Raw genomic sequence first — 10,385 nt, 5'->3', positions numbered from 1 at the left:
TGTTTATGTGTTTATTTTTCATAAAATAAACTCTAGCAGCCATAATAATATTATGGCTTTTGAAATTAAGGATTACAATGCTAAATTCATTACAAAGACGATATCGAATTCGAATTCCTATGTTTATTGGGACACCCAGTACATAACAATCACATCCTTCTCATTCTCAGTACTAATTAAACAAAGGGATTGGTCACGTGGTTTCATTAAATAATTTGTTGCATTTACGATTTACAAAGATACTTTTTAATCCTACGATCATTTATCTTTTAAGTTTAAAGGGTATCATTGCAAGTATATAATTGCACTTTATACGAAGTTTTGTTGACTGAATTCCTTTAAATTGTGTTTAGAAAAGTAAATTTTCGCCGTTTTTCAAATCTTTTTGTAAAAGTTTCAAAAAAAATTTTAATTTTTAATTTTAAAGCTGTAAAATTATAAAATGGTTTATTTAAATATTTATGATTTTAAATAATAATAAACAAAGTGTGTGATTGCCACTCTCATTTAAATGCTTTCTGCTAATTATCTTTTACAATTATAGTGTACAATTATCTTGTACAATTATAGTGTACTCAATAAAAGTTATTGTACAAAATTATTTTCTGCGTAAAGGTTAAACTACAGGGTTGCCCAAAAAGGATAAGAGTTCGGAGACAACTGTACGGAATTTATGTTGCCTGTTTCCTTAAATTCATGATTCTTTTCTTGGCAAATTATTAAATTAACCATTAAAATGTACTCTAAATGTCAACAAAAAATTGAAATTTTCCATCTCGAGGTGAAGAAAATAAGCCAACACTAAGCAGCTTTCAGTATTTTGGAAAACAACAGAAATGACGTTAACATCTATACGATTACAATTTATGGAAGAATAGAATAAAAAGTTTCACAAGTAATTAATATTTGGTGCACCTTTTCTCCGTACACTTAATGTTGGGCATGTTGGACATGTTGGGCATGTTGGGCATGTTGGGCATGTTGGGCTTGTTGGGCATGTTGGGCATGTTGGGCATGTTGGGCATGTTGGGTACGTTGGGCATTTTTTGTGCATGTTGGGCATGTTGGACATGTTGGGCATGTTGGACATGTTGGGCATGTTGGACATGTTGGACACGTTGGGCATGTTGGGCATGTTGGGTATGTTGGGCATGTTGGGCACGTTGGGCATGTTGGGCATGTTGGGCATGTTGAACATGTTGTACAATGGACATGCTGGACATGTTGGGCATGTTGGGCATGTTGGACATGTTGGGCATGTTGGACATGTTGGACAATGGACATGCTGGACATGTTGGGCATGTTGGGCATGTTGGGCATGTTGGGCATGTTGGACATGTTGGGCATGTTGGAAATGTTGGACAATGGACATGCTGGACATGTTGGTCATGTTGGGCATGTTGGACATGTTGGGCATGTTGGACATGTTGGGCATGTTGGGCATGTTGGCATGTTGGGCATGTTGGGCATGTTGGGCATGTTGGGCATGTTGGGCATGTTGGACATGTTGGGCATGTTGGGCATGTTGGGCATGTTGGGCATGTTGGACATGTTGGACATGTTGGACATGTTGGACATGTTGGACATGTTGGGCATGTTGGGCATAATGGGCATGTTGGGCATGCACATCTTTTAGTGAAAGATGACGTTAAACGACATTCTTTAAGAAACACACTTTTCCAAATATAAAACAATTATTTCCATATATATATATTTTATTTTTCATTTTTACAAAAAATATTATATTATTTAACATGTAATTAATACTGAATTCACCCTGTAAAACCTAGGTAACTATAGTTTTGTGTTTCCTTTACTGCAAATTGTACTCTTTGTACATAATCTACCCCATCACAAAGAGAGAAGGAACCCATCTAAAAGAGTACGCTATGTACAGTGCTGTATTAGCTAGAGGCCCGAACCCTGAAAATATATCTAAAATTATTTTTATGATTTTTTATGCAATTTTACATAATGTTTATCCTTTTTATATAACTTTGTTTTACTTTTTAAAATTCTTATCGAATTTATTGGAATCAATCTACATATAGTTTTAAACTATTTTATTTTATAGATATATTTTATACACACATAGAACCCATAAAACTTTGGATCAGAAAGATAAAGATGAATATAAGTCTATTGTTTTTAATAGCCCTATGAACATAAAACACAACAGCTTTGCATTGTACACTGTACAAAGAGATTTTTATACGTAGATTTTTAATCTACCATTTAAAAATCTTACAGAACGTATAGAAACCGCTGATAATGTTAAGCTACAATGCATTACAGGCAAGGGCGTATACAGGGGGGGCATGGGGGGCAGTGCCCCCCCCTAGAATTGTGCAAGCCTTTCACACTTTTCAAATCTTAACTGAAGAGTGAAGAACACAAAAAAAATAAGTTTGCTTTTCATGATTATTATAAAAAAACAAAATTTTAAAATATATATAATTACAGTGCAGTGCTCATGCTGTAACCAAGTTAACCTAACCAACCTAACCTAATTTTAACTTTTAAGTTCACAGAGTACACAGAGTTTAGTTGGGTTCAGAGAACACACAGTCTGCATACATTTGTACAGCTCACACACTTTACATTTTATGCTAGTCTTGTTTAGTAGTGATGTGAGTCTGTTAAAAGTTGCCGTTGTGACTGGTATCTGTGAATTGCTGATTAATAATTATCATGAATCAAATACTGTTATTTATAAGCCTTGAGTTATCATTCATTCTTAGATTGCAGCAATTGTACTCCTACTTTTTTTCACAACAGAAACTTTTACAAGTCATAATTATTTTCTGGACCTTTGTACTTCTTTTCATCTCATAGAATTTAAGTTTAAGTTAAGTTTTTATTTTCAAAAATGTCTTTTACTATCTCTAGTTTAAATACTAAATATACCTGTAAAAGTATAATAAAATGTCGATTTTTTAGAAACAATGCTTAGAAGGTAATTATTTGGACTGTATGTGTGCCTTTTAAGTATCTTATACTTATGCCTGATATCCAAGAAGCCAAGTGTTATGAATTTACAGTTCGAATTTTGCCCCCCCCCTAGGAGCTCCTAGGGGGGGGGCAAAAAAATTTTTTGCGCTTCGCGCAAATCTTGCCCCCCCCCTACATTTATTTCTGTATACGCCCTTGATTACAGGAAAGTCTAATTTCTCTAAAATATAAAAAATATTCTCCCGCAAAATACACCTTGTTGTTATACTTAGCGGTTTTATACGTTCTGTTTCTAATAATAATATTATGGCTTTTGAAATTAGGTATTACAATGCAATTTCAAAATAAAGACGATATCGAATTCGTTACTGAATTCCCAAGTTTTTTGGGACACCCTTTACCATCAAATACAAAAGGCTTAAATGTCGTCTTCCTAATTTTTAGCTTTATGGGTCACAGTCACAAAAAAATTGACTTTTATTTTAATTTTAATCTATGTCTTTTCTAAAATGATGCTTACTAGAAGCTGAAGATTTTATCGACGAAGGAGAACTATAAATGTCGTCTTTGTTTAATTCGTCACTTACACCATTTTCCAACAAATCAGTTACACTAAAATAGAAAAGATTACTTAAAAACAAAATGTAAGAAACTTGGAAAGATAAAAAAGATTTTAAAGATAAAAAAGGGGGGGAATATAAGTGAAGAGATGGCTATTAGATTGGACACTAAAATAAAATGAGGAAAAAAGAAGAAAAGAAGGAAAACGATAAAAATCGATTAACCTCATGAGAGAATCTTTTGTTTTACTGAACGGATCTTTGGGAACAGTCTTCTCTTCCCCCTTCTCCTCCTCTTTCTCCTCCTTCTCCTCTTTCTCCTCAATCATCTCCTTCTCCTCCTCCAGCTCTTTTCCCCCGACTTCTCCTTTTCTCTCCTCGTCACCAATGTCTAAATGAAAAAAAACTTAAATTTAAAAACAATTCAAAAGCATGTTTTAACTTACTTAATTCTTCCCAAGATGTCTCTGAGCTCTTGGCAAACCTTTTCATGGTTTGGGATCTAAAAATATGTAAAATATAAAAATATATAAAATATAAATACTGAGTTGATCAGATATAGGGTGGCCCACCAAACATGGCAGTTCAGAGGCGAGTTAAAGATCGTATTTGTTCTTTGAAAATAGTACAAAATGTACAATTAATGGGTGCATGGGGTACATGGTCATTATAGGTTCAGTAGAAGTAAATATTTACATTTACTGATAGCGTCGATTCAAGGATTCATATCTCTAATTGGATAATGAGATAGATAGATGTTACCACCATACTATTTTTCTTGGTTCAGAATAGACAACAAACACATGACTGAACCCTGAATGGATCAGGCGCTAATGGACTCGGCATACAAGAGTGTGAAGTTTTCTCTGTTAAAGTCAACCCACTCAAATTAGAATATTAAACCAGTGGCCGAATTTAAAGAATTTGAGCGGCGGTTTAAATTTAAGCCGCGGTTTAAATATGGTTGGTTCCACTTAAAATTGTATCAAATGTTTCAAGATTTAAGCCGGCGCTTAATTTAAACCGAGTTTTGACGGATGTAAACCGCGGCTCAAATTCTTTAAATTCCATCTCAGACAATAAGAACTTTCCCGTGGTTCTACCAAGTTCCCCAAACAAAACTTGAAGCAAATCTGTCCGGGGGTTCATGAGTTATGATCGGACATCCAAGCGAACAGAGATTACTACTTTATACATATAGATTTACCTAATAGATGCTGGACACTCGGCCCCTGCCATATCTGTAATGGTGTCTATCACAGTTTGAACTGTTTTCGACAGAAAATTAAAATCCGCGAACACTCCCTTAAACCTAAAATTATTATATTTTAAAACTTTCATTTTGCACATCTATGTTGTCATTTCAAATGCAGCATTTTTGTCCTGTGATGAAATCAAGCCTTGAAATTACTGAAGCATGCTAAAAATGTTTAAGTTTTCATGACCCGAGAATTTTACAATGAATTTATGAAATCAAAAGTTCATGAGTTCCGAGTCATTTTTTTAGATTTAATTTTTGGCGTGGTTGAATTTTTATGTAAATCTTAAAACTTACTTTCCGCGTTTAGAGTCGCATTGTTGATGATAGCACTGTTGCATTAAACCCCGATACGGTCCTGAAATATGAAATATGAAATATGAAATAGGAAATATGAAATATGAAATATGAAATATGAAATATGAAATATGAAATATGAAATATGAAATATGAAATATGAAATGTGAAATATGAAAAAAAAATGTTTTTACAAACATAATTACACTTTTTCTAGAAGTTTAATTTAATTATATTATTAGGCTATAGTGAATAATCATTTCTTTATGAAAAGAAGATTTTTTGGTATGGAACGGGATTCAATTGAACTGTAAAACCTCAGAGCTTTAAATTTTCATTGGTTCTAATTTTACTGAAAGGAAGCGACAAAAGATTATGGTTCCTAAAAAGGTTTTCTCCAAAATTACCATTTTCCTAAAAAATTATAACAACTGCGAAAAAAATAACTTATAAAATTGCTATTACCAGAATAAAAAATGTACGTTCTATGTACAGTACTTTGCTTGTACATATTTACTACCTGTATCTGTAAGTAGAACAGCTCGGAGAGAAAGTGTGTACATATGTTCTTTAGAATACCAGAATCTATACAAACAATGCGTCACTGAACATATCTTTAAAAAACTATGCACTTAAAGGGACTGTAAGTGTAATTTCAATTGACTCTCCAATCAAAGATGACAAACAATTCCCTTGAACGGATACAGAGAGTTTGCCTAAAAACTATTTTAGGCAAAGATTATGTTGGATATATAAGGGCATTGGAGTCCTGTGAACTGGAGACCCTAGAATCAAGAAGGTACAAGCTATCTCTCTCTTTTGCAAAAAAAATGTATTAAATCTTCTGAACATCGTTATCTCTTCCCTGCCGCAGTTCATCCACATGAACATAAACTACGCCACCAGGAGCAGTATCATGTTACTCATGCCAGGACAGAAAAATATAGAAAATCTGCTATTCCTCATATCCAGAGACTGCTGAACCGATAATCTTTTTGTTTCATAATTAACTGTGAATGATATTCACTATTTGGTTTTATCACAATAAATCATTATTTTATTTAAGATGGCAATTCCAAATTTACAACGGTACCCTTGAACCATTAATCTGATCAGAAATGTGGAAGATAACGTTGTTTTTCTGATTCGAGACTCGAGGCGTGTTTAATTCTGATAATTTCTTCATTGTTTCCTGTTAAACAACTAATTTACACGTCACGTTTGCAGAGAAACTGCACAAATAGCAAAAATACAGTTTAAAACCCAAAAACATGGATATCTAATTCATACTTGACAAGACAACGCTTAGAAGGTTACCGTTGTGAATCGATCCTTTTTTGCCTGTTGAACATTTTTACCCTTAGAAACGTCATAGAACTGTAAGATAAACATTGTGGTGTTAATAATTTGGAAAATTGGGATGTTATGTACAGTTTCTAAACAATTAATGTACATTACACATCCTCGGGTTTATCATTGAATCCCTAGCTCGGGGGTTTAAATTTTCCAGATTAAATGATAATGATAATCATCAGACTTATTTACACAAATCTCATCAAAAGAAAGAAGTTAAAAAACAGTTTTAGGCAATCTCAATTTACAGAAAGAAACCTTAGGCATTGGTACCCAATCTAATGCTGAAGTGAATAGGTATCAACCTAACCAACATTTTATTTTTTACTAACATTTTCTTTACCGTGATCCTAACATATTAAACATCTGATAAATCACGCACCGCTGACCCTTTAGTAAAAGTAAATTTAACCTAAAGTCTGACCGCGTCAACCTTGTAGCACCGGCTAGTCCTATTGAGTGTCTGCTTTATTTACCCAATGTCAGGGCGAGACAGTACAAACTGGGACCGGAAAGGTTGACCCGGCTCGGAAATTAAAATGTACTACGGCTGCCCGTGAAATACCTTGCATGATCACTTCTAAGGAATTGTGCATATTTAGCCATATATTTAATTGGAGGAGGTTCAGTTGGTAGATTTACAGGGAACTCCATATACTTGTATCTAGAATAGAATAGAATAGAATAAAATAGAAAAATATAGAAAAGAATAGAGGAGAAAAGAATAGATTATAATATGATAGAATAGAATGAATGAATATAGAATACATATATAATTATAAGAGAATATAATAATTGTTTGTTTACGATATTGTTTACAGTGTACTGCACAGAAGTTTACCTGTCTGGTTTGTTTACAATATTGTTTACAAACAAGGGATCTTCGTTTAGCTTCTGATTATGTTGTTTCACAAGGTTTGCCAGTAAACCCTCTGGTTCTTTTCTAGATAAATACTAATGTTATCATACAAAACTAATGTAATCATACAAAACTAATGTAATCATACAAAACTAATGTAATCATACAAAACTAATGTAATTATACAAAACTAATGTAATCATACAAAACTAATGTTATCATACAAAGCTAATGTAATCATACAAAACTAATGTTATCATACAAAACTAATGTAATCATACAAAACTAATGTAATCATACAAAACTAATGTTATCATTCAAAGCTAATGTAATCATACAAAACTAATGTTATCATCCAAAACTAATGTTATCATACGAAACTAATGTAATCATACAAAACTAATGTTATCATACAAAGCTAATGTAATCATACAAAACTAATGCAATCATACAAAACTATTGTAATCATACAAAACTAATGTAATCATACAAAACTAATGTTATCATACAAAGCTAATGTAATCCTACAAAACTAATGTTATCATACAAAAGTAATGTTATCATACGAAACTAATGTTATCATACAAAACTAATGTAATCATAGAAAACTAATGTTATCATACGAAACTAATGTAATCATACAAAACTAATGTTATCATACTAAACTAATGTTATCATACAAAACTAATGTTATCATACAAAACTAATGTTATACAAAGCTGTGCATTTGTAGTATTTACTTTACGCGAGCTAAGAAAGTCAGAATGCAGTGAATAAAAACAAGGTACTAAACAGTCTATTTTTGAAAGACATGGTGTTCCATTAAACATGCCCAGGAAACATTTTAACCCACTATATGTGCCGATGGGGAAAATGTCGAGTAAATAATTCTGGACGTCTTTTTGTTTGTCGGAGACTAAATGTTTACAGGGAGATAAAAAAAATTGCCGACTAACCTTCTTTGCTATATTTGAAAATAAACCCAGGTATACAGTTCTACTCGTTAAATTACTCAAATCTCTTAATCTTTAAAGAATACTTTTATGACAAATTGACTGCTAAAGGTGGCGCTAGCATTGTAATTCTCTCTATAATATATCTACATGAATTATAAAATTTAAAATTTTGTTATGAAATCATGAATAATGTTACCTGTAAAATATTGATAAGAAGTCTCCTCGAAATTCGTTGCTTGCAACCTAAATTAAAAGTTTATTTTATTAAAAAATGTAAATTTAAATAACTGTAAACTATGTGAGGGTAAATTTTTCTCATTATTCTCTTTTTTAAAATTAAATGATTCTAAAAGTTTCCATTTACGATTCTAAGTGAGTTATGTGAGTTCAATCATTTTCAAATCATTTCCTGATAAAACATTAAATTTACAATTGATTAAATACTTTCTTTCCGGGAAAAGATTCAACCCTTTCTTACCCCTGAAACGATGAATTGGACTCTGGTCATTAGTCAAATTTTTATATTTATTGGTCAAATTTTTTATACATTGGTCAAATTTTTATATTTATTGGTCAAATTTTTATATTTATTGGTCAAATTTTTTATACATTGGTCAAATTTTTACATATATTGGTCAAATGTTCATACGGTGAAACCCTTAATAACGAATACATTGAAAGAATTAATCAAATGTCGTATTCTTCACTTTCTGATAATGGAATGTTGCAGATATTTGGTTTTTTAATTAAATGATTATATGGAACTCTTTAAAACTGTTCCCGCATATTCATGGCTATTTATTTATTTTCGCAAATACAGAAACTTACGTAATATACTATAAAACTCATTGAAAAATTGTCAAGACGACATTTGACAAATTCTTCTTATGTATTCGTTATTATGGGTTTCACTGTATATAGTGGTCAAATTTATATATATATTGGTCAAATTTTAAATACAATATATTTCCTTCAAGTCCATTCTAGTTATAAGTCACACTAGACTGGTTTTTGTGTCCAAGAATGAGAGTAAAAACTTATTTAGCTGAATATTAGCATATTTTTTTTCTCAATAGGTCTTCAGAGACTTCAGAAAGAGGAGCTATGATTTATGATTTATGAAAGTTTCAAATAGATATTTGTTATCATCATCCAGGACAAAACGTTTTGTTAAAAACTATTTGTTGGTAGGTTTATATGGTGATTTAAAAAATATACGAAAAAATAATTAAGTAAGTAATTATTTATTTATGAAATATAACAAAAACATCCAAAATCAAGTGGTTTAGGAGAAAATATTTAAAAACCTCCAAAAATAAAGGTTATTCCCCCCAATTTTAAATTTTTTTTAAATTAAAGGAAAATGAAAGGAAAAGAAAGGAAAGGGAAAGTTACATGTTTATTGTTTACATTACCTTTAATATATCTGGTGGTGGGTTATTATTATTTTTCGAAGATGAAATAACACATTTTAGAAATAAAAGTTATAGATTTATTTGTAATGGAAATTTTAATTTTTCTAAATATCCCGCGGAAAGATTTTACACCTTCTTTACTTTAATTCGCGCGACAATAAATAAATAGCATATCTAGGAGTTAATGGTTTAAAAAGGAACAATTTCCAGTTGTATACCTGTTCCAGGGTGCTTGGAACCTCATTCCTCCAGTCTGTTGGAATGATTTGACTGTTCTTTGTTCCATTAAAGTTTATGATGGAATCCATTATTATAGCTCCCTGAAACTCAGGCCAATGGCTGACCTTAAAAAAAAATTTAAATCAAATTTTCAAAATTATATTTTTTAATATTTTCTTACATTAAAATGATTGATTAGGAATCCTCGAAGGAACTCGTGGCTTCCCTGCGAACCGTTCTCTTCCTTGTCAAAAGCAACGAAAAAGATAGAATACCTGAAAAAAATTAAAACATATTACACAAATAACTAATAAATTGAGTCGAGAACAGACCTCACTGAAGATTGGTCCATGTCCATTGGTCCATGAAACATTGGTCCATGAAACATTGGATATGAGGATGATTATCTGTTTGTTTTGATTGAATAATAAATTGATTATTACACAAATATATATAAAATTTTACTTACTTTAATTTACACTTGGATTCTGAGATAGCTCATATCTCTAATTGGAT

General features: G+C 31.5%; 2 protein-coding genes across 2 annotated transcripts in view; both read right to left on the bottom strand.

Moving 5' to 3' along the window:
- Nucleotides 1–889: 889 nt before the first annotated feature.
- LOC111706605 (sporozoite surface protein 2-like) lies at nucleotides 890–1,390 on the bottom strand. The gene has a single exon (XM_023479518.1). It carries the CDS (start codon nucleotides 1,388–1,390, stop codon nucleotides 890–892), a length of 501 nt encoding a protein of 166 aa, XP_023335286.1.
- Nucleotides 1,391–1,697: 307 nt separating this feature from the next.
- The window catches only part of LOC111706611 (uncharacterized), a gene marked incomplete in the record, with an annotated part of 22,812 nt that continues 14,124 nt past the window's right edge, over nucleotides 1,698–10,385 (bottom strand). Inside the window, 13 exon segments of the mRNA XM_023479526.1 lie at nucleotides 1,698–1,923; nucleotides 3,473–3,564; nucleotides 3,738–3,903; nucleotides 3,959–4,014; nucleotides 4,720–4,824; nucleotides 5,068–5,128; nucleotides 5,588–5,652; nucleotides 6,986–7,084; nucleotides 7,262–7,363; nucleotides 8,432–8,478; nucleotides 9,869–9,994; nucleotides 10,051–10,144; nucleotides 10,339–10,366. Coding sequence (XP_023335294.1) covers nucleotides 1,844–1,923; nucleotides 3,473–3,564; nucleotides 3,738–3,903; nucleotides 3,959–4,014; nucleotides 4,720–4,824; nucleotides 5,068–5,128; nucleotides 5,588–5,652; nucleotides 6,986–7,084; nucleotides 7,262–7,363; nucleotides 8,432–8,478; nucleotides 9,869–9,994; nucleotides 10,051–10,144; nucleotides 10,339–10,366 — 1,121 coding nt within the window.

The sequence above is a fragment of the Eurytemora carolleeae genome, unplaced genomic scaffold (assembly GCF_000591075.1).
Source record: "Eurytemora carolleeae unplaced genomic scaffold, Eaff_2.0 scaffold745, whole genome shotgun sequence".
In the NCBI taxonomy this organism is placed as follows: Eukaryota; Metazoa; Arthropoda; class Copepoda; order Calanoida; family Temoridae; genus Eurytemora; species Eurytemora carolleeae.
Note: the sequence above shows the minus strand (reverse complement) of the source record. Positions and strands in the feature narration are given on the sequence as shown.